This window comes from Buteo buteo, chromosome 8 (assembly GCF_964188355.1).
Source record: "Buteo buteo chromosome 8, bButBut1.hap1.1, whole genome shotgun sequence".
NCBI lineage: Eukaryota > Metazoa > Chordata > Aves > Accipitriformes > Accipitridae > Buteo > Buteo buteo.
This window is the reverse complement of record NC_134178.1, coordinates 46,362,295-46,388,654: the sequence shown is the minus strand read 5'-3', so window position 1 is coordinate 46,388,654 and position 26,360 is coordinate 46,362,295. Positions and strand designations below refer to the sequence as shown.

The window sequence follows — 26,360 nt, the reverse complement described above, 5'->3', positions numbered from 1 at the left end:
TTACCAAAGAAAAACAAAAGGCAAGACTTCTCAGAAATCCTGACATCTTCAAGGTTACTTGGCAGAAGCCATAAGACCTCAGCTCAGAGTCACAGCAAGCATCAATATGATCAGGAGAGCCCACGGGGCTGCTGAATAGGAAACACAAGGGTTAAGTCCATTCACATTAGCTGAAGATGGTCACAGCGAGGTTAAGGGAGGAAATGAAATGTACCTGCAGCCTTTGAGGAACAGCATCACATTTATGGGTACATCAGATGTTACCGGTTTTACACAGATACTTAAAGACATTTTTCACATTACTAGTTGTACGTAACCTGGCAAAACGGATATTACAGTCAGGCTAGAGCAACCCTCAGTCAGAGGAAGAGCAAAAATGAAGAAGAGTAAAACAAAAGTACGTCTGTATTCCAGAACCCAAATGAAGCAGTACAGTGGCAGCATTGCAACGTCCAGCATCTAAACCCATTAACACCTCTGCTTTGTTATTGGACACAAAAGGAGCTAACAAAACATAACCTGAGAAACCATAAACTGACCTTCAAGATCACATTGTCTGCAGCACCAGCAAGTCGTGCTTATAGTCTGTTATCTGTGTCCTGCACATGAACGGTTCACCCTAGCCTGGAAAGTCTCCCTTCTTTCCAAAATGCTCTGGAGCCCCTTCCCCATCCCACCCCCTTGCCTCCCACACTGGGCAGCTCTGAAATACCCTGGACGGAGGTTTCTGGCCTCCATCCATGCCCGAGTGAAAACAGCAAAGGAGTACCAGGGTGAAACAATGTCATACTTTGCTCTTCTTGTTACCTTGGAGAAATGTATTTCTTTTGAAAGTGAAACCGAGAAAGGGCTGTGGGCCTGATAAAAGCCTGGGCAGGGAAGGCTGCCCTCAAGGTGGAGGAAGGTGGAGCGGGACTCTATCCTGGGTCCGCAGGCTGGGACCTGAACCCTGAGTGACTTGGACCATGCACGAAACTACAGAAATAATTGAGAGGCTGTGCCGGCATGGTGCTGTGGGGATGCAGAGCCCACTTCACTCCGTTGACCTCGGCAGCAGAGCTGGGCAGGGGTGCGTGGAGGGTCCCCCGGTTAGTTTGGATTTCCCGAACACGGGCGCAGTGCCGAAGCGAGGGGGACGTTGCAGGCATTTTCCCCAACGGAGGTGCGCTGTGGGGTTGTTCGAGGCATTGGCACCCATCAGCAGGTAGGGAAGGTTGTATTACGCACATCTTGCTGTAATCGTTTCCAAGCCAAGTGCTCTCAACTCAGAAGAGTCAGTTAAACCAGGTAAGTAATCAAACCACAGTAAGGTAGGGCAACTTCCAGGTTTAAAGCAGCCAAACAGCTGGAAATCTATCTCGCGGTGTTATCCTCGAAGGAAAACATTCAGAAGCCTCATTTTTTAAAATCCATTTAATCTACGTGGTCCTCACAAACACTAAAACCACCTTAATCATAATCGCTTATATCCTGCACGGATGTTTTTTAGCGTGAAAATTAAGGCTTCTGCCGACTGAGAAACTTCAAGTTACAAAGAAAAGGGAGTCATGATAAAGACGTGTTCAGGTGTCATACAGAGAAAGATTTCAGGGAAGCGGCGGCTCGTTGGGAAGCCTGGCTGGCGCTTTAGTGACTGAGGCTCTGGGGTTGACGCTGCCTAACCGGTAGCGAACAGCCCTCTCCAGATCATAACCCTGCCGGCAAGAGTGTCAGGGAGCACCTGTAGAGAGCCCCAGTTACTAACTCCCTTTGCGGGGTCTTCGCCCGCATCATACCTCTCACCATGCCACCAAAACACCAGAAAAAAAGAGGTCTACACGGAGTCCGGCAGCAGCCGGTTGGGGCCGGGCTGCTCAGCGCGGGAATTTGGCGCGGCTGTCTGCCTGGCTCCTCTTAGAGAGGATTACGGCTCTTAGCGCACAAAAGAGGGAATGAAAAGTCCTGCGGGGGTCCGCGTGAGTTTGGCGGTGGCGTTACCCACCGTACGTTTTCCGTAGCGCTGGATATTCCGTTACGCTTGATCCGTGCAGAGGATGCATAGCGTCTGTGGAATAGTAGCGCGGCTCTTTCCTACTGCTTTTCCTCCGTGGAGCTGAGGTAGATGATAGCGTCATCATCATTCAGGCGAAGGTATACAGGCAGGGACAGAGCCCGTGTGCGTAGGGGGTATGGTGGGAGGGTTAGGGGGGTTCTGTACGTGCAGGAAGGTGAATAACGCAACAGCATTTCGGGACGTATGGTCTTTGCTGGCAAGGCGGGAAGGACGCGCGCAGGAGGGGCGGCTTGTGCTGTGGAGGGGATCCATGCGTGTTTGGCGTGGCAGGACCGCGCTGGAGCACGTGGCAGTGACGGGCACGCGGACGAGATGGCGGAGATTGGCAGTGTCTTGGCAGAGAGGTGCTGGCGCAAGGAGGTGGGCGGTCGGGGGCTGCACGTGCAGGTAGGGGCGATTTTGCTGATAGTCCGATACGCTCCGGCAGGCGGCAGAGGCGATGGGATGGCGTTATGGAATACCCGTGTGCCCGGCTGTATGTGCGGACATAGTTTTGGTGTGGTTTGGCAGACAAAGCACAGATCGTGTTACAGGATCTGTAACGGCCTGTTGCAGTCCCTAACGGTAAAATCCTCCACTCGTGTTCCGGGATGTTTGGCTGCGGCGGGATGAAACGTGCACGTGGGCCACCAGGCGCGGGACAGCGGAGGCGTTCGTTTGAGGAGGAACGAGCGCAGTTGTTGACACCCACGTCCACATGGTTGACGTTTTCACCCCGCAAGCAGGAGAGACGGACAGGACTGTGCCTCTTTGTTGAGATTAATAGTGTTATGACGATGCTAAACGGGGGATAGGCGGCATTACGGGATGTGGTTTTGTTTAATGGGAAATTAATGATACAGTTGCACGTGCGTAATTGGGGTCTATTTACACCTATGGACTGCTCACGTCCGTATGAAGCGGCGGTGAGTTTCCCGGCGGAGAGCCGCAGTGGGGAGCGGCGTCGCGGTGTGAGGTGCGAGGGAGGAACGGTGAACACGGAGACGCCGCGCATCCCCGGGGGTGCAGACAGTTCCGTAGGTACCAGCGGTCGGGAGAGGAGGAGGAGGAGGAGGCTTGGCGTTGCAGGCCTGCCCGTGCGGCGGGGAGGCAACGGGAAGTCACCACGGGCTCCCCACGCAGAGACACGCTGGCGGGGGCGGCTGCCGGGTGTGACGGGCTGGGGACGGCCTCGGAGGGGCCCGGCAGCCCCGCAGGGCAGAGCGTGCGGGACGGGTCGCGGGCGAAGGCGAAAACGCGCCTCAGAGGCCGTACGCCCCTCTCGGGGCGCGGGGCAGGGAACGGGAGCTCAGCCCCAAGATCGGTGGCCGTCGGGGCCCCCGGTGCCTCCTGCCGGGGGAGGGTGGTGCCCGCTGCGGGCCGCTTGGGGCCTGCGGTAGCCGGGCGGGCGGGCAGCGCAGGGGGGCCGGGCGATGCCAGAGCGCTCGGGGCTGCGTGTCTGGCCCGGTGCCCCGGGACCTTGACGGCGGCGGGGAGGGAACGGGGGGAACGGGGAACGGCGGGCAGGTGGGGCGGGCGGGGCGGGGCGGGCGCCAGGGTGCGCTTGGGGCGGGGGGGGGCAACGGCGGTGGCGGAGTCCCTCGGGCTGCGGGGCGGGCGGCGAGTATTATGGGATGCCTGGCTGGACGGTGGCTCCCGGCGACTATTATGGGATGCCTGCCTGGGCGGGGAGGGGGGGGTGACTATTATGGGATGTGCGCCCGGGGTGTGACTATTATGGGATGTTCTGGGGGGGGTTACTACAGTGGGGGGAGGCTCCCCCCCCGCCCGCAGTGAGGGACGTGCCTATTATGGGATGGCAGGGCCGGGCGGCGCGCGTGCGGGCGCGGGGCCGCGCCGCGGGGGGCGCCCTGCCCCGGCGCGGGGTCCCGAGTATTATGGGATGCCGGAGCGAAGGGGTGCGAGCGCGGGGCGTATTATGGGATGTTTCTCTGAGGGGGGGGGAGCGTGCGGTGTATATTATGGGATGTTCCCGGCGGGAGGGGTTATTATTATTATGGGATGCCGGGCCGGGCAGTGAGTGGGAAGTTCTGAGGGGAGGGCGACTATTATGGGATGTCTCGGGTGTGTGTGGGGTGGGGGGGGCCGTTGCCGGGGAGATGGAGGCGGGGCCTGTTGCCGGGGTCCGGGGGCATATTATGGGATGGAGGCGGGAGCGGGGCGGGGCCTGGCCGGGTTTTTTCCCCTTTAAGAGGCGGTGCCGGGGCCGGAGCCATTTTCCCTTCAGCGGCAGCAGCAGCGGCAGCGACGGCGAGAGAGGAGCCGGGGTCTGGAGCCGGGTGAGGAGCCGGGTAGGGGACGAGGGCGGGCGAGGGCCTTCCGTCGCCTCTTGGAGCGTCCCCGCCGCCGGGCGCCTCTGTCGGTCGCAGGTTCCCCCCCACCACCACCCCCCCCCGGTGCCGCGCCGTCTCCCTGCCCGGGCGGCCGCAGGACGTTTCTCCCTCCCCCTCCTCCACCCGACACCGCGCCGGGGAGCGGCCGCCCTCGCCGGTCCCCGCGGCCCCTGCCGCTCGGCCCCCGCCCCGGCGCCTGTCCCTGAGGAGAAACGGCCCCTCGCCTCATGCCAGCCGGACTTCCCCGGCCCCGCCCCGCGCCCCCGCCCGGGAGACCGTGCCCCGACGAGACGCTGCCCCCCCCCTCCTCCTCTCCCCCCCCCGCCCCCTCCCGCCGCCCCCGCCCTGCGCCGCGCAGCCCCGCTCCGGGCGGGGGCGCGGGTGCGGCGGGCAGCGGAGCGGGGCTGCCGGCGCCGCCGAGAGCCTGCCCTGCCTTTTGTGTGGGGCCGGCGGCCCGGGAGGAGGAGGAGGAGGGCGACGCTGGCTTTTTGCCTCTGCGGCCGTGTCAGCCCCCGGGGCCGGCCCGCCAAGTTTGGGCGGGCGAGTTGGGGACTGCCGGTTCCGCCGCTGTCCGCCGTACCGGGCACCGGGCGGGACCGCCTGCTGCCCGCCGCGGGTCGTTGACAGCCTGCCGGCTGGCCCAAGGTGTCCTTTGGAAGCCCAGCTGTCTTCCCTGCCTCGCCGCCTTCTCCCGGCCCAAGGTAGAAATAACCGAGGGCGCCCGGCTGCAGGGGACCGGAGGATTTTCCTATAGGACAGCTGTTTTGGCTTCCTTGCCAGAGAGGAGTTGCTGACTCAGTTTAATATCTAGTGTCTTCAAAGCCTGCTTCATCGCAACTCTAAGCTGATACTTGCTGCCAGTGTTTCTATTATCTGTAGGCTCCAAATCCAGTGAAGTTGCTGTCTAAGCTTTCTCGCGGATCCTCTTGGTAGCACTATTGCTTGGGAAAACGGAGTTCAGGTCTGCTATAACTTTCTCTTCTTCTTTTCGATGAAGTACTGGCTTGACTGGCAAGAAGAAGACACCCTGTATAAGTCCAGGCCTCCCCCACGTCGGAGGACATGGCATCGGGCATTGGTTCTCCGTCGCCGTGCTCAGGGGGCAGCGATGATGATGAGATGGAGATCCTGTTGAACAACGCTATCCCCCAGCATCCAGGTATGGAGAGCCTGCAGGGCATGCGTGTGGAATGGGGGTAATGCTGGTCTCAAGCTGGATATGTTAAATACATAATGTGCTGGGGAATGTCTGGGTTTTTTTGGTTAGGGGTGTTTTGTTTTGTTGGGTTTTTTTTACTACGAGTCACGCATATGTTTTTGATTTTGATATCCGAGTCCTAGGGTTACTTCAAAGTGCGAGGCTCGCGGCTTTGTGTCAGGTGGAGCTGTTCCAAGCCGTTGCAGGTTGTCAGGGCCAGTGCTTTGAGGAGGTGTAAGGGGTGGAGGCAGAGTGTCTGATTCTGACGGGGTACCAAAATGCCTGCGAGTTTCATATTTTGTGAATGGGGAGAGGGAAGGGGGGTAGTATGGGAAAGGGCAGGGTGCCTGGCTTTCTTTCATCTGGGAGTTCAGACCGGCTGACGTCCAGAGCAAACTGCCCTGGGCTGTTGCGTGACCCACTTTCCTTCATCACCACACCCAATTATTGAGTTTTCTTGTGGTTCTCGCTCTGTGCTGCTTGCTCACCTTTGCTTTTCTTGTAGTCTTTGTACCTTGCCTTTTCCCTCATGTTTTCATCGTCATCACCAACGTGAGAATTGACTTAGAGCCCCGGGTACTCTTCTGGTTTGGGTTTTTCTTTTTGTTGCTGCTGCTGTTCTTGATGACTTGCTGTGTGGACCTACGTCTGGATTCTCTGCTTCCTTGTGAAAAGGAATAGCGTATATCCTGATGCGCCAGATCGCAAGACAAGTTTGAGTTTTCCTACTAACTCACGCTGTAGTGTCGTAGTGTCGCATAAGAGAACTGTTGCAACTGGAAAGGGAAAATGGTGTTGTGAGCTTTTTGGCTTTTTGTTTTTGGCATTTTTCTTAAGCTTTGATTCTAGGGTTTTCTGGCACCTCTGAAATCTTAGGCAGAAAGTAAGCCTCGTAGGGAGATCCTCGGTGAAGAAAAACTGTTAAAATCCCTGCCAACTAGAGAGCTTTAGGTAATACGTTGGGAAGGCTGGGACGCCAGAGGCTCTAAATCAGAACTTGGGGGAGAAGAAGAGGTGGGATCCTTGAAGGACCTGGTGTTGCAGGACCATGGGAGCGAAGAAGGGATCCATCAGTTGGGAATATGGCAGGGGCCAGGTGCGGCACCCCAGGTTCTGAGCGCCAGACCTCGTCTGTCTCACCCCTGGCTGCCGTAGCTCCTCTGACCTGTGGCTTCCTCCATCCTGCCCAGCTCCTGTGGTCAGGAGGCCATTTTCCCTTGGAGGGAGAAGGAGTGACTCTGGCTGTGTGCGGTGGGCGGGGCGGCAGGGGGAGGGCGGGTGGCCGGGCTGTTCCCGCAGCCTGCCACAAAGGGAAGGGCTGTCTGGCTGCCCCTGCCCCTCGGGGCGGGGGGAGCCGCACAGATGGGAGCCTGCGGTGGTGGGGAGGTGGTGGAGAGCTGGCACGCGTTCCTCTGGCCGGGCAGCGAGCTTCCTAGCTGTTGGCGCAGAGGGAAGGGGTTGGGGGAAGGTTGTGTCAAATGCGGATCAGAATAGAGTTGCTGAGGAACAACTTTCCTATGGAGGAGGAGGAGAAGTTAGTGGCTTACTGGCCTGTATTTTGTGTGCGGTATGTACTGCTGAAGAGGCTAGGTAGTTGCCTGTTTCTTTCCTGAAGACCCACAGACTGAAACAGTATCCTAGTCAGGTTCGCAAATGTATTCACTGTTTCGTCTCCTTTAGAGATGGCCATCTATTCTGCGCTCTTTCCTCCTATTCTTGGATTATGGCAGACTTCTGGTCCCCAAGATCTGAGCGCAGCTCTGCTTGGAGAAGGAATGTTGTGGAAATAGGTGGTATTGTGGGGAGGGGGAAAACCATGTGCTGTGGTAAGGTATGATATGATTTCCTAGTATCTGTTGTGAAGAGTAACAAAGCAAGCAGTTGGCTACTTTTGGTACATAGTTACAAACATAGAAGTGTTTACAAGTTGAGTGATCTCTGTGAGAAGTGGGCTATGTTGTAGTGCACAGATGGAGTTTGAATGAGACCTGTCGCCTCTTCCCCTCCAGAGCCTGAAGAAGAGCCAGAAGAAGAGCTTCTCTCAGAGGCTGAGACACCCAAAATCAAGAAGAAGAAGAAGCCCAAGAAACTAAAGGAACCGAAAGTGCCCAAGCTCAGCAAGCGTCAGAAGAAGGAGGTAAGGAAAAGGATGCCTAAGGCCATGCTCTAAAATACGGATATATGGGGTGAGGGTGCTTACTGTTGCTGTTGGCCCATGGCAGCAATCCTTTGTATGAACCCTCTAGAGCTTGGGGAGACTGTGGTGTTTAGTGCTTATCCAGGGTGTTTTCTCACAGCTGCCTGATCTTCTCTCTCCCTCCTTCCCCAGCTGGGGGACAGCTCTGGTGAGGGGAATGAGTTTGTGGAGGAAGAAGAGGAGGTTCTGCGGTCTGACAGTGAGGGCAGTGATTACACTCCTGGGAAGAAGAAAAAGAAGAAATTAGGGCCCAAGAAGGAAAAGAAAAACAAAGCCAAGCGGAAGGAGGAGGAGGAAGAGGAGGAAGAAGATGATGACTCAAAGGTGAGAAGCTACCCTGCTGACTGACTGTTTGCTCCTCATTCCTTTGTATCTGATTTTGGGGATCATTGTGCTCTCCATCTGTGATGGCACATGGAGTTCGGGATGTTCAGTCTCTTCTTCCTCCACTAGACCTGCTTGACTTGACCACTTTCCCACCTTGCATTCCTTCCCCTCTTCTGCTTTAAACACACCTAGAATGTGTATTGAATCCAAAGACTTTCCCACTTCCGCTGATGTTCTACTGAGGCTGTGTCCCATGGCAGGGAGGGGGGTCCCCTGGTCTTGACACATTGGGTCATTTGTAGATGTGTGGAAGTTCTGCTCTTTCCTAGAGCAGAACTAGAGCTTTTTCTCAGAGTTGCTGTGATTATCTTTGCACAGGAGCCGAAGTCATCTGCTCAGCTCCTGGAAGACTGGGGCATGGAGGATATTGATCATATCTTCACAGAGGAGGATTACCGCACTCTCACCAACTACAAAGCTTTCAGCCAGTTTGTCAGGTGAATGGCAAGCCTGTACTTGGAAGGACTCTGGGACAAAAAAAGAGATGGGACAAGGACTAGGTTCCTTGGTTTTGGAAACTGAAGGCACATTAGAGACAGTAGCATCCTACCTAGAGCAGAAACTGAAGCAACAGTAAAATAATCAATCCTTATCTTTCTTGTTTGCAGTGATTGAGATGATGCAAGTCCTCACTCCCAGTCCTTTTTCTTTCCTAGTATGCTAAATTCCATTTCACTTCCCAAGCCCCTGATCATTTGCATCCACCACACAGAGTGAAGTACTGGAGTGGAGAGGTTCATTGGCTGTGGCAATCAGAGATTAGAAAGGAATGTAGTTTGAGATAGAGGTGCTGATGGGGGTGGCAGCAGGGAGGAATACTGATCTAGATTTCAGGGTGGTTCAGTAACTCTTCCTTCCTTAACTGTACACAGGCCACTTATTGCAGCCAAGAACCCTAAAATAGCAGTGTCGAAGATGATGATGGTACTGGGAGCCAAATGGAGAGAGTTTAGCACAAACAACCCCTTCAAGGGAAGTTCAGGTGCATCTGTGGCAGCTGCTGCAGCTGCAGCTGTTGCAGTAGTGGAGAGTATGGTGACAAATGTGGATGCTGTCCTGCCGCAGCCCCCTGTAGATGTGCCACTCAGGAAAGCCAAGACAAAGGAGGGCAAAGGTGAGATGGAGAATCTGACAGAATGGTAGATGGTGAGTGGTGCCAAAGCAGTAGTCCTTCTGACCTGCAAGCTCCTTTGTTCTCAGGACCTAATGCCCGGCGGAAGCCAAAGGCCAGTCCTCGTATTCCTGATATCAAGAAACCTAAAACAAAGAAGGTGGCACCTTTGAAAATCAAACTGGGAGGATTTGGTTCCAAGCGTAAAAGATCATCAGTAAGTGATGCTCCTTCCTTGACCTTCTGAGGAGGAGGTAATGATGTGCTAGAAATTCTAGGATGCATGTCTGATTGCAGCCCTCGGCATGGGTGCCTCAGTAGCATAGCTTTTTTTTCTTACCTACCTCAGAGTGAAGATGATGATCTGGATGTGGAGTCAGACTTTGATGATGCCAGCATCAACAGCTACTCTGTTTCAGATGGGTCTACAAGCCGTAGTAGCCGCAGTCGCAAAAAACTCAAAGCTGGGAAAAAGAAAAAGAAAGGTATTGATGCTTGCTGTCAGTTGGAGTTGGAAGCGCAGCTAAGTGTGTAGAAAGATTAGAGGAATGTCTGTGCAGAATTTGGGTATTTAACAGCATGCTTGAGGGAGGAAAATTGTTTGTGAAGGAAGAACCTGATGTTATTTTTAATAAGGAAAAGGTTTTTCAGGAGTTCTTTCTCACCTTGGTAGGGGAACAGACACAGTGCTGAGTTTTCCTGGCCTCAGCTACACCTTTAATTTCATGGCTGGAAGGAGGCACAAAGGGGCTTGTTTTGCTCTTGCTCCCAGCCCTATTTGCTTACATAGATGGAGCAAGAGTTTTGGATTCTGGATCTCTATATTACTACATAGGCTGTGGGGAGAGTACCCTCCCTTGCTATAGGAAGCCTGTACCTGTGGCTTGTACTGTTGTAACTCCTCACCACCCTCTGCAGGTGAGGAGGACTCCACAGTGGCTGTGGATGGCTATGAGACTGACCACCAGGACTACTGTGAGGTGTGCCAGCAGGGAGGAGAAATTATACTGTGTGATACCTGCCCTCGTGCCTACCACATGGTTTGCCTGGACCCAGACATGGAGAAAGCCCCAGAGGGCAAATGGAGCTGCCCACACTGTGTAAGTACTGGATTCCCCCACGCTGTGCAAGAGATCGTGGAGGGGGATGTCAAGTGACTTGGGGCCGTTCTTCTGCGGTCATAAAATAATCACAAATGTGTGACTTCGGTTTTCTGATTTCCCTCTCCTGTAGGAAAAAGAGGGCATTCAGTGGGAAGCAAAAGAGGATAACTCTGAAGGTGAGGAAATCCTGGAAGATGTTGTGGGGGATGCTGAGGAAGAGGATGACCATCATATGGAGTTCTGTAGAGTCTGCAAGGATGGAGGAGAGCTGCTGTGCTGTGATGCCTGTCCTTCATCCTATCACATCCACTGTCTGAATCCCCCATTGCCAGAGATTCCTAATGGAGAGTGGCTGTGTCCTCGCTGCACTGTGAGTTTCTGCTAGTACCATTCTCCTATTGTTACAAGAGATGATCGATCTAATCCCTTTGGATCATCATATTTTCCCAGAAATGCTTAGTCCTCAGAAGAGTCTATCTCCTCTCACACTTTTGTCATGAAACAGCGAGGGCTGATTTTTTTGTGGCTGGATTGCACCTTGTCGATTGGCTGCTTTCTCCAGACAGCAGAAAGCACAGGGTTACAGCATTGAGTCTCATGAGGTTTGCCCATGTGCTGAGTAGTTGCGCAGTTTTGGGTTCAGGATGTCAAAGGCTTAATTTTCTTGGATCCTGTATGTACGTAGAAGCAGGAGAATGAGTGCAAGCAAATCCAGTGCTTAAAAAAAATACTTTGATGCTGAGCCAGACAGTTTTTTTGCACTGCAAGCTCTGTAATGCCAAGCCCTTTTGTAGTAGATGGTTGGGAGAAATGTCACACTTTTCCAGGAAGTTCTTGAAATGAAGTATTATAAATGGTGTTAGGTGCTTTCATTAGGTGATAAGGACTTTTAAGATGATGAACAAAAGAAGCTGCTTCAGGACATATCCCTGTGCTGGGCTGATTAGTTCTACAGCAAAATATTTTCTCTACAAACTTTCAATGGAGTTGTGGTTGGATAGACTACTGGGCTCATAAAGCCTAGCAATTTCTGTATTTCCTGTAGAATTTCTGAATTGGTGTGGCCCTGGGGAGGCAACTAAATTGAGATACAGAATTCAGTTTGGGGTTTGTCAGTCCTAGGAAGAAAAGACAAACTGGAGAAAGCTCAAAGAAATGCTGGAGATAAGAGGATGAAAGCTTCCAAGTCCAAGCTGTAATGAAGGAAGAGAACTGTGACTCTGTATGTTTCTGCTACTTGGTGCTTCTGTGTTAAGAGTATGTACACTCTGATGTAACAAGCTTTGTTTAACTCTTCAGTGCCCAGCTTTGAAAGGAAAGGTGCAGAAGATCCTGATCTGGAAATGGGGTCAGCCCCCGGTTGGCCCCCCCCCACCACGTCCACCTGATGCAGACCCTAATGCTCCTCCCCCGAAGCCTCTGGAGGGTCGGCCTGAAAGGCAGTTCTTTGTCAAATGGCAGGGCATGTCTTACTGGCACTGCTCATGGGTGTCAGAGTTGCAGGTGAGTGGAGGACTCTAACCACACCATAAGGGTGGATAGTTGTGGGGAGATATGTTGGTTGGTTGAGGGGAAAACACCTACTAACTGCTTCTGTCCTGGCTCCAGCTGGAGCTGCACTGCCAGGTCATGTTTCGTAACTACCAACGCAAAAATGATATGGATGAGCCACCCTCAGGGGACTTTGGAGGGGAAGAGGAGAAAAGCCGAAAGAGAAAAAACAAGGACCCCAAATATGCTGAGATGGAGGAGCGCTTCTATCGATACGGGATCAAGCCCGAGTGGATGATGATCCACAGGATCCTTAACCATAGGTAGGGGAAGTAGCAAAGAGGATTTTCGGCAAAGACCTTAAGCAGGGCTAAGGGAGAATGGATAAGGTAAACTGCAATATGACTGGGGGAAACAGCAGGAGCTCCTTTGGTATGACAGACGGTGTTCTTCTGTTTCTGTTGCTTCATTAAGGAATCCTTTTCCTCTCTCTCCCATTTGAGAGGATTGGGTGAATACTGTCATTTCACTGTGCTTAAGACTCACTGGTTTCTTCTGCAGTGTGGATAAGAAGGGGAATGTCCACTATTTGATTAAATGGAGAGACCTACCTTATGACCAGGCATCCTGGGAAAGTGAAGATGTGGATATCCAAGATTATGACCTCTACAAGCAAGCCTACTGGAATCACAGGTAAGAGAAGTATCTAGAGGTGGTGTTCCTTTTCCTTCCCTCAAGAGAAAACACTGGAGTATGTCAGCCCCTAGCACTGGCTGGATTAATATATGGAGATAATAGCAAAGAAGCATCTTCTTTGTTGCTGACTCCTTATTCCTTTGGGCAGGGACCTTGTGCCTCTCCACCAGTTCATGAAAGTTCCAGCCCTGTTCTCTTGAGCCTATTTGAGTTGGGTGATCACCCTCCTGTTCTTTGCAGTAGTTTTCCCTTGATCTGTTACAAAAGCCGTTAAACTTGCACGTTCTTGGGACTCTGTCTGCATAGGGAGCTGATGAGAGGTGAAGAGGGCAGGCCTGGTAAGAAGCTAAAGAAAGTGAAGATGCGGAAACTGGAAAGGCCCCCTGAGACTCCCACAGTAGATGTAAGTTACTGTTTATTGCTTAGGAACCACCTGATACAGCTGCTTACTTTGGGGAGGGAGGCAGGTAAATAGGAAACTGAAGAGTGAAGAGCCATACGGTTTAGAGTTCCTTCCTGGCCCAAAGAACAAAGAGGTTATAGAGCCTTCAGACAAAGGCCCATCTTGTCCATTGGGTGAGATGCTGGCTGGCTCTTGGCAAAAGGATTTCACAAAAAAAAAAAGAGCTTTTTGGTTGATACCTTTGGCCATTTGGAAATTTTGTCTGGTGCTAGTCTGGTTGTCATCTGTGAAGTCTCATCTCCGCTAGGGAATATATGGGTGGCTGGGAAGGGAGTCTTGGCAGTTGCCTAGCTAAGGTAAAGGATCTCAACTCTTCCTTTTTTTCCCCACTGTAGCCAACAGTGAAATATGACCGGCAACCAGAGTACCTCGATGTAACAGGAGGGACCTTGCATCCCTACCAACTGGAAGGACTGAACTGGCTGCGCTTCTCCTGGGCCCAGGGCACAGATACAATTTTGGCTGATGAAATGGGTCTGGGAAAGACTGTGCAGACAGCTGTGTTCCTATATTCCTTATACAAAGAGGTGAGAGCTGGGAGATCACTACCCAGGGAGATGCTGCCTGTGTTAGTGGTTGCATTCATCTAATGCTCTTACTGACTCTGTTTGTAGGGCCACTCAAAGGGTCCCTTCTTGGTGAGTGCCCCGCTGTCCACAATCATCAACTGGGAACGAGAATTTGAGATGTGGGCCCCAGATATGTATGTAGTGACCTACGTTGGGGACAAAGACAGCCGAGCCATTATCCGTGAGAATGAGTTCACATTTGAGGATAATGCCATACGTGGAGGCAAAAAAGCATCCAGAATGAAGGTACAGAACTCTGCTGTAATGCAAGCCTGAACTGAAAGAAGAGATGCACTAGACTGGCTTTTGGCAGCTGAGATTCAGATACTCTGGGAACTGATTACGCGTGTAGTTTCCAAGGGGAAATAACTGCAAATTGATGACTAGTGGGCATTTAGGCTCCTGTTCTAGACTGCTTAAACACTCCTACTAGTCTGAACTAATTTTTGTACTGAAAAAAGAGTTGACTAAGGTAATACTGACCACAGGCAAGTCCCTCTATCTCTTCTACTTAATCTGTGAAGTTGCGCATCACTTCTACAGATCTAAGTCAATGTCAGAATTGCCACTGTATGAATAAGACAAACATACAAAGAAATGTGAATTTTGTAATCTCTGAGGAACTGGCTGACAGTGAGGCCATACCTAGACATCTGAGAAATGGCATTCTTTGCCCAGACAGGAGTGAAGAGCCTGATCTAGGGGGCTAGTTTTTGTAGAACTTTAGTCTTTCTGGTAAAAGCAAGATGGGAGCTAAAGCTTTTCCAGTGGCAGAGATAGCTAGGACTTCTTTGCTTCCCTTGAAATTGAACTGTGTTAAGTACTAACAGTAATTTAAAGTTCCATGATAAACTACTTACCTTTTTTTAAGTCTTAGCTTTTTGATGAGCCACTGTTCTCCAAATCTCATTTCCCTAACATGCCTCTATTTGATGCTTATTTGTTAAACTTCTCTGTTACAACATTTGGCAACTGTCCAGAAGTAGCAGGTACTGAGGGGGTTGAGGAGACTTATATGTGTTAAGAGAGAAATGGGGGATTAAAAGGCTGGAATGGTTTGGGTAGCATTTTGAATCTTGTGACAGGAAACAGTGGGTGTGAAAAGTTTCTGATGTGCTGTTTGACCAGGGCTCATCAGAATAACTTGCTGGAGAAACACTGCATCTACTTTTGTCCTGGGGCATTCCCCTATCCCATTACCATGTTCATCCTTTTCCTTTGCAGAAGGAGGCTGCTGTGAAGTTCCACGTGCTTCTCACCTCCTATGAACTGATCACAATTGATATGGCCATACTAGGCTCTATTGACTGGGCCTGTCTCATTGTGGATGAAGCTCACAGACTGAAGAACAATCAGTCTAAGGTACAGAGAAGCTTAGGTGGTTTATAGGCATGGCATATATGTTGCAGGGGGGCATGGGCAGAGAGTGTTCAGGAGTTTAGGTAGCTGTTCCTAAGCACATAAGTTTGTCTGCTGACTCTTAGTCATTTTTTCATTAGTAAATCTGATGCATTCTTTAACAAAAAAAATCAACAGCCTTCATTTGGAGATTGATTATCATTGGCAACAACTTCACTTTTATACATATCACTGGTTAAAACAGCGTTCTCTCTGAGTGAATAGGCAGTTGGTGTAGACTGGAAAACAGAAAAACCTGGATGATGTTGTTGCTCTCAAATACAGACTGGCTTCTCTGAAAGCAGATCATATATCTGCACCGCCTCTGTTCTGGAAAGGTTTACTATACTGAGCATAAAACAAGCTGCATGAGCACAATTGTCCTGCTTCCAGAGTAGGCTTGCTCTCTGCATTCATCTAGCTTTGTAGCAGAACTAATTAGATGTTATAGGAATTGGAGAGGTGGGCAGAGGTGTTCAAAAATGTCTTGAGTAGATGCTGAAAGCCATATAGCTGCTTTTATATGAGGCTATACCTTAACTAAGCTTTTTTGAGTTCAGTAGGCTTGACTATACTTTCTTAATCCAGCCCCTCCCTAATCCCTTGTGCCTTAATTCTGGTATCGATTTTTCTGTCTTCAGCTGAGTTCTAGTGCTGACTAGGCTAAAAACAATTGTTATTGGAAATCTGGTTTTAGAGGTTCTTGGAGACTGTGTAAAACAAAATTGCTTCTTGATTTCTTTTTTCTCTTTTTTTTTTTTAGTTTAAATGGCTTTAGCTTTTTGGATCTTGGCATGAGGCATCTTTCCGAGACATCACAGCTGTGCTTGCAGTCCAGTTTCCAGATCTTTTTTATTGTAGGCACTAAGACTGGATGCCATTCTGTGTTTATCATTGAAATTATTGGAAGCAGTAATGAATGCTTACTATTAATATTCATTAATTGAAAAAGGATGGAAAGGCTCAAGGTTGCTCTATGGCTAATAGTTACAATTGGTTATCCACCAAGACCATTAAATCTACCTTTTTCTTGAGCAGCTTCCTGTCCCCTAAGGACAGCTTCAGACATTTGGCTGCAAGACAGGTCAGATGCTTCTTGACAGATTATGGTTATCTACCAAAGTTTTGCAGATATAATCATTGATTCCAAAATGAGAATGTTTTTTGACTGTAACTATGTAGAAAGATAAATCCCTGTGGAGGCCACTAGAAGGATCCTTCTGCTGTGATAACCAAAACATAAGTGGTGGTGGGTTTCTCTTTTTTTGTCTGTTTGTTTGCCACCTAGTACAAGCTACTTATATTAAATTTGACCTTGTATTGTGCTAAGTGTAAAATAAGCAAAGAAATGGCCAAGCTAATAAATAAATTACTGCCTTATTGCCAATTTGTGCTGCTGAACATAGTACACTTGTGCTTTTCGGTTCAGTACTTTAACTGCTCAGTACCTCTGTCTGGAATTACTTCATTGTTGTGAAAACCAGCACAAATTACTTTAAAGACAGATTGGCAAACCCTTAGCTCTTTTTCTCCTCTGCTTGTTCAGAGCTCTGGAACATTGCCAGGATTGATATGAATAGGAAGAGTGACTTAGCTATTTCTAGAATTCTCAAGGCAGAGTAGTTGTAAGAATGTGGAACACTAATTTAGCAAGAAAAAGTACGTAGTATAGCAGTCTGGAAATTATTGGTGGTCTGAAAGAGCTTGTAACTTAAAAGAGCAAAGGAAACCTACCAGCACCTGATGGCTTGTAGGATTTGCTACAGTCATGTTTTAGGTATGCAGAACAATGATCCAAATGAGATCAGTCTAGTGACCCTGACTGGAATGTGAACTACTTGGAGCTCTTGTCTAAACAGCTGATGTGATCTAAATTGAGCCCTAGCTTGGTGTCAACTTTTTTCTAGGAGAAATTATTTTTTTTGTAGGCCTGTGACTTAATAAGCCTTAGACGTGTTCGTGTGATCTGTTGTTTTGGTTTTTTTCCCCACCATTTCTTCCCTGCTCTGTACTTCCCAGTTCTTCCGTGTGCTGAACGGTTACTCGCTCCAGCACAAGCTGCTGCTTACAGGAACTCCCCTGCAGAACAACCTGGAAGAACTGTTCCACCTGCTGAACTTCCTGACACCAGAGAGATTCCAGTATGTCTTGCAGTGCAAGTCAGCCTGCCTGTCTTGTCACTCCTATCCCCTTCCTCATTTTTTTGCTCTTTTTCCTTTGTCGCTTTTGCTGAGTGTCTTTTTCTCTGCAGTAACTTGGAGGGCTTCCTAGAAGAGTTTGCAGATATTGCCAAGGAAGATCAGATCAAGAAACTGCATGACATGCTGGGCCCACACATGCTGAGGCGTCTCAAAGCTGATGTATTCAAGAATATGCCATCCAAGACTGAACTCATTGTCAGAGTGGAGTTGAGCCCCATGCAGAAGTGAGTGTGAGGATGAAGAGAGCACCTGCTGCTTAAACTACTGTTGCTCTGTTCTGCTACTGTTTCAAAGAGGATGCAGAAACAGCCTCATCCTCACTATAGGGCTTTCTACACAGTGGATAGGAGGAAGACTTCCTGCTGCTGCTATAGCAGAGGGAGGACTAATCCTGTGCTCTGATGTAAGGGATAAAGAGATAGTGAATGCCACTGGCAGAGCCTAGGTAGCTGGCAGGTAATGCCAGGAGCTGTGCAGAGTTTAGCAAGAGTATGTTTGTCATTCTATGAGGGGTGTCTGACTTGGTTTTTGTTTTGTTTTCTTTTCAGAAAATATTACAAATACATTTTGACAAGAAACTTTGAGGCACTGAATGCACGGGGTGGTGGTAACCAAGTCTCCTTGCTCAATGTTGTTATGGATCTGAAGAAGTGCTGTAACCACCCCTACCTCTTTCCTGTGGCTGCTATGGTATGTCCAGTCACTTATTCTGTATAAGCAAATTCCCTGCTGGCTGTTTCTGAGGATCCAGTTAGCTCCCTAGCGAAGCATGGAGGGGTTCCCCTTCCTCTCTTTCTGCTTCTGTGTTTTTTTCATCCTGTTGTTATTGTAGACCCAACTTTCTGGAAGGCCTTTCCTTTTCCAGTATCTTTGTATGACAGGTAGGAGCTACCTTGTGACTCATGCAAGATGGTGAAGATGGTAAGAGTCGAGACTAAGTCAGTAAGGAAAAGGAGGACATCTAGGAGTCAAATTGCAAGAGAAGGAGGCACAGGGTAGCACTGGTGTTCCATATGGTACACATTGTGGTTGTGCCAAGCTAAATGACCAGATGTGAGTCAGCATCTGATGGACACAGCTAGGGACCAAGAGACCAAGTTACATCCCTTCAAGCTTTTTTCTTCCTCCACCCCCTTACTCCTTCTTTTCTCTTTTTCTTCTCAGGAAGCTCCAAAAATGCCAAATGGCATGTATGATGGGAGTGCTCTTATTCGAGCCTCTGGAAAGCTGTTGCTGCTCCAGAAGATGTTAAAGAACCTGAAGGAAGGAGGTCACAGGGTGCTCATATTCTCTCAGGTATATGGGGGAAAACCGTAAGGCTGGGAACTCTTTTTCTGATAAAGGAGCCTGTTGATCTGGTATCACCTTGTCCCTCACTCTTTTGTGGTGGTGTTTTTCTGTTACGCAGATGACTAAAATGTTGGACCTTCTGGAAGACTTTTTGGAACACGAAGGGTACAAATACGAGCGGATTGATGGAGGAATCACAGGGAACATGCGTCAGGAAGCTATTGATCGCTTCAATGGTATGGATCCTCCTACTTTCTTTGCAAAATGAAAACTGTTGCCTTGTATGTGCTTAGCGGTCAACATGGGGTTGTTGTGGCCCAAGTCTTCCATTGCTCTCCTGGAATCTTAAATTAGTAGCGATTCCGCCTCAGGTGATGTGGGTCAGATAGAAATCCTTGTTTGAGTAATGCACTCTCCCTTGATTACTTTTGTTCTCTCTTTTTATCTAAGCTCCTGGTGCTCAGCAGTTCTGCTTTCTGCTTTCAACTCGAGCTGGGGGTCTTGGTATTAACTTGGCCACAGCAGATACTGTGATTATCTATGATTCAGACTGGAACCCCCACAATGATATCCAGGTGAGTCTGAATGAGACCACTCACTGTGGAGTAACCCTGAGGAAGAGGGGAAGTGAACTCATGAGGAGGAGTGAAGGAATGTGAGAGTTCCCCTTTAGAAATGATGCAAAATTAGAGCAGTGAGGATGGGAAGTGAAATAGTGGAGGGTTCTTCCAGGGCCCAGCCTTCACTAATGTTAAGAGCCACCATGAAGGCAACTGGGAAACTTGTGGAGGTAGGCGGGGTGTATCAGACTACTACTTGTGTAGCTCTAGACTGTTCTGAGCGCATCTCTTTTCTAGGCCTTCAGTCGTGCACACAGAATTGGACAGAACAAGAAAGTGATGATATACCGCTTTGTGACAAGGGCCTCAGTGGAGGAGCGTATCACTCAGGTGGCCAAGAAGAAAATGATGCTAACTCATCTGGTAGTGAGACCAGGGTTGGGCTCCAAGACAGGCTCCATGTCCAAACAGGAACTTGATGACATTCTCAAATTTGGCACTGAAGAGCTCTTCAAGGATGAGGCTACTGAGGGGGGTGAGTGCCTGGGAGTAGAACTGAAGGAGGTGGGGAGGTCTGGCTCCTTACTTAGCGAGTGACTGTAGGCACAGTGCTGATTATAGCTCTACAGAGAGGTCTAGGGTGGCAGTCCCTTTCCTAGTCCCTTGAGAGCCACACAGCAACTGTGTCTGTGCTCTTGCCTCAGGGGATAACAAAGAAGGTGAGGACAGCAGTGTCATCCACTATGATGATAAAGCAATTGAGCGTCTGTTGGATCGGAACCAGGATGAAACAGAAGATACAGAACTTCAGGGCATGAATGAGTATCTCAGCTCCTTCAAGGTGGCCCAGTATGTGGTTCGTGAAGAGGAGATGGGGGTGAGTATGAGGTGGATGTCAGCTAGTATCTTCTGCTGGATGATGGAAGATCATTTAAGCAGACTGAGGTCTGATGCTTTTAAGGGCAAGCAGACGTACATCTGCTCAGACAGGTTGGGATCTGGAGCATAGGGATCTAAATTTGTTACTTCTCTGTGGCAGGAGGAAGAGGAGGTTGAACGGGAGATCATTAAGCAGGAGGAGTCAGTAGATCCTGATTACTGGGAGAAGCTGCTGCGTCACCATTATGAACAGCAACAGGAAGATCTGGCCAGGAATCTGGGCAAGGGCAAACGTATTCGCAAGCAAGTTAACTACAATGATGGCTCACAGGAGGATAGAGGTACAAATCCACAGGAACCTGAGGGAGAAATGGGTGTAAGTATATGTTGCTGGGAAGTAACGGAGTAGCGTCTCAGGCTCACGTGCTGTTTTTCTTTCAGACTGGCAGGATGACCAGTCAGATAATCAGTCAGACTATTCAGTTGCTTCTGAAGAAGGAGATGAGGACTTTGATGAGAGGTCTGAAGGTAAGTTCTGGTGAAGCCAGAGTTCCTGGGTCACTTTCTCTGAGTGTGGAAACAGCTGGGACTTGATTTGGGTGATTTATACACTTTGTGGTGCTGTTCTGCAAGGGAAATATTCATACAACAATATGCTGTGCATTGTCTCTCCTCCTTAGCTGCATTTCTCTCTTCAGCAGCTCGTCGGCCTAGCCGCAAAGGCCTGAGAAATGATAAGGATAAGCCTCTGCCTCCTTTACTTGCCCGTGTGGGAGGGAACATTGAGGTAAGTAGTACCAGGGTAGGCATTTGCATCCTAGCTGCTTCTGTATGGCTCTTGCTGTATCTGTCTGTCTTCTCCTCCATTCTAGGTCTTGGGTTTCAATGCCCGCCAGCGGAAAGCCTTCCTCAACGCTATCATGCGCTATGGAATGCCACCTCAGGATGCCTTCACCACTCAGTGGCTTGTTCGGGACCTCCGTGGCAAGTCCGAGAAAGAGTTCAAGTGAGTCTGCATTAGGCAGGGATGGAAGACTGGCAACATCTAGGCCCTTTGGGGAAGAATGAGAATTGGGCTTTTTGGGCCTTTCCTTAGAGACTACATTTCCTGTAATGTATTAGCTGATTTTATGTGGCGGAATGAAGCATAAGCTGGAAGAGACTAGGGGCTTGTGCCTAGTTCTCTTCCTTGGACTCGTCAGTCACCAAAAGCAAATGCTTTTAGAGGAGTAGTATGGCCATGCAAGCATGTAATGAATACTCTCCCCGAGTCCTTTTTGGGCTTACGGTTGTTTCTGGCTCAAGACTCTGAGTCAGCTGTGTGTCCTTTATGTAGTAATTCTTGTCAAGAACTTCTCCCTTAAAGGAGCCTGAAACCCAACCCCAGAACTTGTGTTACTCTGGGTTAGGAGTCTTGCAGTGGTTTCCCTTATGTGTTGGAAGGGGTCTGACAATGCATGTCTGCGGCTAACCTGGTTTATAGTCTAACTGCTTGTCTCTTAACTGCTCCAGGGCCTATGTCTCACTGTTTATGCGCCATTTATGTGAACCTGGTGCTGATGGTGCAGAGACCTTTGCGGATGGAGTCCCACGGGAAGGTCTTTCTCGACAGCATGTCCTTACTCGCATTGGGGTTATGTCACTTATACGCAAAAAGGTAAGGCGCCTAGCAGAGCAATGTAGCCTTTGCTTTTCATAGAACTTGTAGTCACTGGCGTCCTGAGCTCCTTTCACACCTATTTTTGTGTGCTGAGCGGTCTGTCTCGTGTGGTTTGAGGACAAGCTTTGTGTGACTCCTCCCATGATGATGTCTTTCTCTCCTTCTTGTGTAGGTACAGGAGTTTGAGCATGTGAATGGCCGTTGGAGTATGCCAGAACTGGCAGAGATAGAGGAGAACAAGAAACTTTCGCAGCCAAGCTCGCCCTCTCCCAAAACTCCAACTCCTTCGACACCAGGCGATACGCAGCCAAATACGCCTGCCCCTGTCCCTCCACCCGGTGAGAGCTCCCCTCTTGTACAGTCCTGCGTCCTGACCTCATCCTGGCTGTTCCCCTCACCGGAGCTGTGGTGGTGGGGTCTGGGGGTGGACGCAGATCAACTTACCTCTCATGTTAGGAGGGCTGCCAAAGACATGTGCAAGCCCTTAAAGGCAAGAGAGGACACTAGCTTTCCATGGATGAGCTGACATCAGGGAGAAGAGAAGCCCACCATTTGTAGTGGGCTGGAAAGGGTGGGTCATCTTGAGTGGTGTTGGTCCCATTTTGATGGGCCTAGTCTCTGGGAGCAAAGGAGATGTGTGCTTGGTAACAGTGAGGGAAAGACCCTACTGATGATGACTTCTCTTCTTCTTTTGTCTGCTGTGCTGCTCTGGGGTGTGGAACACACAGAAGACGGAGTAAAAGTAGAAGAAGGAGCCAGTGCTAAGGAGCAAGGAGAGTCATCTGAACCAGAGAAAGAGCTCAGTGCTGCTGCTACTGAAACAGAGGTCCCTATGGAGGTGAGTGTTGGTTTGCTTGTTTGCCTCATGCACTTGGAAACATCTCTACTTCTGCCCCTTCTTCTGTGTTACTCAGCTGCTGAGACAGAGGTGAGCTCTTGGAATGATAGTTACGGATAGTTCTCAGGTCCTCAGAAGTGGCCTGACAGTTTTGTGTGTCTTTGCTTTCCAGACTGCTGTGACTGTCTTCTGTTGCCATGCACTCCTTTACCTCGCTTCTCATTGATTTCTGTCCTCAGCAGTGTGCCCAACCTGTGGAGACGCCACCACAGGAAGCAAAATCCCCGGTGAACCCCACAGAAGCAGATGAAAAAAAAGTAGAGGAACCGGAGATGAAGGAGAGACCAGATGAGCCAATGGAAGTAGAAAGCAAAGGTATCTCTAGGGAGGTTGTTTAATACCTTGAACATATAATAACTCCTTGAACATATAATACCTTGAACAGCAATAACTCCCCCTCCACCTCAAATATTATTTTCCTAAAGCTGCATCTTCTTTGCTTCAGCACTTCAATGTAAAGAAACAGGTGTAAATGTAGACAGTGGGGCTATTCCAGGAACTTTGAACAGGGAGTTAGGGAACAGTATTAGGTTTCACAGGCTGAAGAACAAAACCTTGGACTTGCCACGTTCCCCTACATCTCATGTTCCCCTTCTCTCCTGCAGCTGATGTGGAGAAAGTGGAAGACAGAGCACCTATTGAGAATCCCCCTGAACCTCCTATCATCACTCTGGATGAGAAAGGTGAGTCACAGTAATTCCATTTTCTTCCTTAACTCCTCTCCTGCAAGGATCCCCTGTGGGTCCAGCTTGCTGTGGTATCTGCCATGTTCTTCCTAATAATTTCTTGTGCGTACAGATGAGAAAAAGGATGATGATAAGAGGGATGTGGTGATGCTGCAGAATGGAGAGATGCTGAAAGAGTCAGTAGATGAAAGGCACAAGAAGGCAGTAAAGCAGCGCTTCATGTTCAACATAGCAGATGGTGGCTTCACTGGTACGAGAGTCTTCATATGCTTGAACTTGTTTATATGTCCCTGCTTGTGTTTGTGAAATAACTTTCAACTGTTCTGGTGTCTCTCGCCGTCCCAGAACTACACTCCCTATGGCAGAATGAAGAGCGGGCTGCAACTGTCACAAAGAAGACCTATGAGATCTGGCATCGGCGTCATGACTACTGGCTCCTCGCTGGGATTATCAAGTATCCTTGCCCTGACAGACCAGTTCTCTCCCCTTGTACATGAACTATCATGGTGAAGGTGACCGTCCAGGGGTCTGACTGGAGTACATTAAGTGAGAGAATGCTTTACCTTCTTTCACAAGAGTGAAAGTGATGGTGGGAGGAGGAGTTTCCTGCCAGCATAGTTAAGACTTAGCAGGACATAGTTCTCATTCCTTTTCCTTGGCTCCCGTTCCTCCCCTCTCTGCACCCCCTCTCCCCACCCCCTCTTGAGAACTGTATCTGCCTGGGCTGTGTATTCCCTTGTTCTCACTGCCTTTGTTTGCCTGAGCTCATCCCATCTCAGTCATGGCTATGCCCGTTGGCAGGATATTCAGAATGATCCACGTTACGCCATCCTCAATGAGCCCTTCAAGGGTGAGATGAACAGGGGTAACTTCCTGGAAATAAAGAATAAGTTCTTGGCAAGGAGATTTAAGGTAAGGATTTCTCTTCAGTGTGGTAAGTGCCTTTCAGCCAGCTGCACCTCTAAGAACAAGAGCTTGCTGTTCTGAGTTTCTGCTAAGAAAGTGAAGGCTTCTGCAGTGCCTTTCGTTTTAGGGGGAGAAAGATCAGCAGTATCTCTCAGGATCATGCAGTAGCTCCATGATAGGAGCTCCCTTTACTCTAGAAACAGTATTGGGGAGCTGGGTTCAGCACTCTCTCTCCAAATGTTTATTCAACTGGTATGCAGGATGCTTAAGGTTCAGGTAGCTGTTTGCATCACAGCTTCTGCCTGGTGTGCTACAACCCACTCAGAGTGCCTAAGCAGAACTTAGAAACACTGTATGGATTGGCGAAAGGGGTTGCCTTCAGTCTCTCCCTCAACCTGTTTGGGAGTGACTGTAGTTTAGTTCTGGGAGTGATTTAAGACCAGCCCAAATAAAGGCCAGGTAGTTCTCAGTTGTGGGGCAAAACATTAATTCAGTGTAGTCTGGCTGATCAGTTCTGCAGTAACACGATTCAGATTGATTTCTCCAAATGCCCCTGAAATGCTTAACGGTTTTTGGACTCCCTGCAAGTAGCATGGGATACTTCTCACTTGGATCAAAGAGAAAGCTCCATCCACTTGCTCCATAAAGAAAGAGTAAAATGGCAAACAACTTGGTCTTTAAAAAGAATCTGACAAGGAATGAGAATCCTAGAGGATTTATGGTAATCTTCTGTTAAACTAAATGTAGCCTGCTGTTCTTGTGTACCTGGCCTAGCTTAATGGAGTCCTTAATTGTTTTGGACTCTTTATATTGAGTAAAGCCTAAACAAGCTGGTGAAAGGAAGTTCAACTGCAGAATCTCGCAGCCTGAGGTAGTGGAGAATTGGATCAGGAGAGACTGGGGGTGCAAACAGGCTGCTTTGCAGGCAACTGCTGAGAAGAAACTTGTCATTACTGCCCCATCTTGCAGCTCCTGGAGCAAGCGCTGGTGATTGAGGAGCAGCTGCGGCGAGCCGCCTATCTGAACATGTCCGAGGACCCATCTCATCCGTCTATGGCTCTGAACACGCGTTTCGCAGAGGTGGAATGCCTGGCTGAGAGCCACCAGCACCTATCCAAGGAGTCAATGGCTGGGAATAAACCGGCCAACGCTGTGCTGCACAAAGGTAATTGGGAGAGGTGTTTTTGCATCGCTGTCCCCTTCTGGTCTTTTTCCCTGTGGGGTGTCCCTTTCCCCTCTGAACAGATGTCCCTTTCTCTTCCAGTTCTGAAGCAGCTGGAGGAGCTTTTGAGTGACATGAAGGCTGATGTGACTCGTTTGCCGGCCACCATTGCCCGTATCCCACCCGTGGCAGTACGCCTCCAGATGTCCGAGCGCAACATCCTCAGCCGGCTGGCCAACCGCAGCAGTGAGCCCCCTCCGCCACCGCCTCCCCAACAAGTACGTACCCTTTTCCTGGTCAGTATAAGTGGAGCTACCTGGCTCCGTGGAGAAAGCTGGGGTCTGCTGATGAGCCCTCTCATCTCAGCTCGCCTTCTCTTGCCCTACAGGTGGCCCAGCAGCAGTGAGTCCCTGGCCCAGTGCTGTTGACCTTTCGGCCAAGCTGAAGTGACCCCCCCTGCCCCACCCCTTCACACTCTACCCCTCTGCCTGACATTCCTGACTGGGTGCTGTTTCCCTCCATGGAAGCTGCTGCCGCAGGTCTCCGGGGAGGAGGAGGAGAAACTCCTTCCCCTGCAGCTAGCCCGTTGGAGCAAGGAGTGTGCTTAGGAGAGAGGGGGATGTATGATGGACTCTGTACATAGTGACTGGAGGCCACAGCGCCATGTCTGTTACACGGAGAACCTGGCTGCGTTGCTCGCTGCCTCCGCCTGGAATTCCAGTTTTCCTTTTTAATTTTATTTTGAGTTTGTTTACCGAGACGAGTGCGCAGGCAAGACCAAGCAAAAGCCAGGACAGAGACAAAGCTACCTCCATCAAGATCCTTTTTAATACAAAAACTGACCGGACTTGTCCACTAATAAGCAGCTTGAAGACAAAAAGCAACCGTACAAAAAAAAAAAGTCAAAAAAACAGAGCAAAACCTTGGTAAAACTGAAAAATAAAGTTTCCTTGTATTTTATTCTATTGCCTCTCTTGAACAGAAGCGGGCGAGGGCTCCCTTACCCCTCCCTGTGCTATTCCCGGGTTCGGGGCTTCCCTTTCTCCTGGAATTCTGCCCTCCCCGTCCCGTTCCCGGCGGAGCCCCTGCCCGCCGGAGCGGGCACCGGGCGCCTTCCCC

General features: G+C 49.9%; 1 protein-coding gene and 1 non-coding gene across 11 annotated transcripts; both read left to right on the top strand.

The window, feature by feature from the left end:
• Positions 1–4,116: 4,116 nt before the first annotated feature.
• CHD4 (chromodomain helicase DNA binding protein 4) lies at positions 4,117–26,201 on the top strand. Of its 10 annotated transcripts, none has more exons than XM_075034524.1 (40): positions 4,117–4,332; positions 5,384–5,545; positions 7,594–7,721; positions 7,914–8,105; positions 8,487–8,605; positions 9,041–9,282; positions 9,369–9,496; positions 9,629–9,764; positions 10,198–10,379; positions 10,513–10,752; positions 11,682–11,885; positions 11,991–12,196; positions 12,435–12,566; positions 12,876–12,972; positions 13,368–13,559; positions 13,647–13,847; positions 14,826–14,963; positions 17,019–17,140; positions 17,251–17,424; positions 17,749–17,890; positions 18,365–18,496; positions 18,609–18,726; positions 18,941–19,065; positions 19,348–19,585; positions 19,755–19,927; positions 20,090–20,270; positions 20,371–20,457; positions 20,631–20,716; positions 20,802–20,935; positions 21,442–21,586; positions 21,762–21,927; positions 22,318–22,427; positions 22,667–22,802; positions 23,093–23,170; positions 23,286–23,423; positions 23,519–23,627; positions 23,953–24,085; positions 25,049–25,244; positions 25,344–25,519; positions 25,630–26,201. In XM_075034524.1, exons 2-40 carry the CDS (start codon positions 5,449–5,451, stop codon positions 25,645–25,647), a joined length of 5,751 nt encoding a protein of 1,916 aa, XP_074890625.1. In that variant the 5' UTR covers positions 4,117–4,332; positions 5,384–5,448; the 3' UTR covers positions 25,648–26,201. The 10 variants fall into 10 exon arrangements, with proteins under 10 accessions (XP_074890625.1, XP_074890624.1, XP_074890622.1 ...); XM_075034523.1 differs by having other exon boundaries at positions 20,628–20,716; positions 22,670–22,802; XM_075034521.1 differs by having other exon boundaries at positions 20,628–20,716.
• On the top strand, positions 21,955–22,094 carry LOC142034103 (small Cajal body-specific RNA 11). Its single transcript, XR_012651446.1, has one exon.
• Positions 26,202–26,360: the final 159 nt, after the last annotated feature.

Bases quoted from the DNA above. Each gene is read 5' to 3' on its own strand.
- CHD4 (XM_075034514.1), top strand. From the start codon at position 5,449: ATGGCATCGGGCATTGGTTCTCCGTCGCCGTGCTCAGGGGGCAGCGAT. The intron at 14,964-17,018 runs GTACAGAGAAGC...TGTACTTCCCAG, and splicing joins TGAAGAACAATCAGTCTAAG to TTCTTCCGTGTGCTGAACGG. The intron at 22,428-22,666 runs GTGAGTGTTGGT...TTCTGTCCTCAG, and splicing joins AAACAGAGGTCCCTATGGAG to CAGTGTGCCCAACCTGTGGA.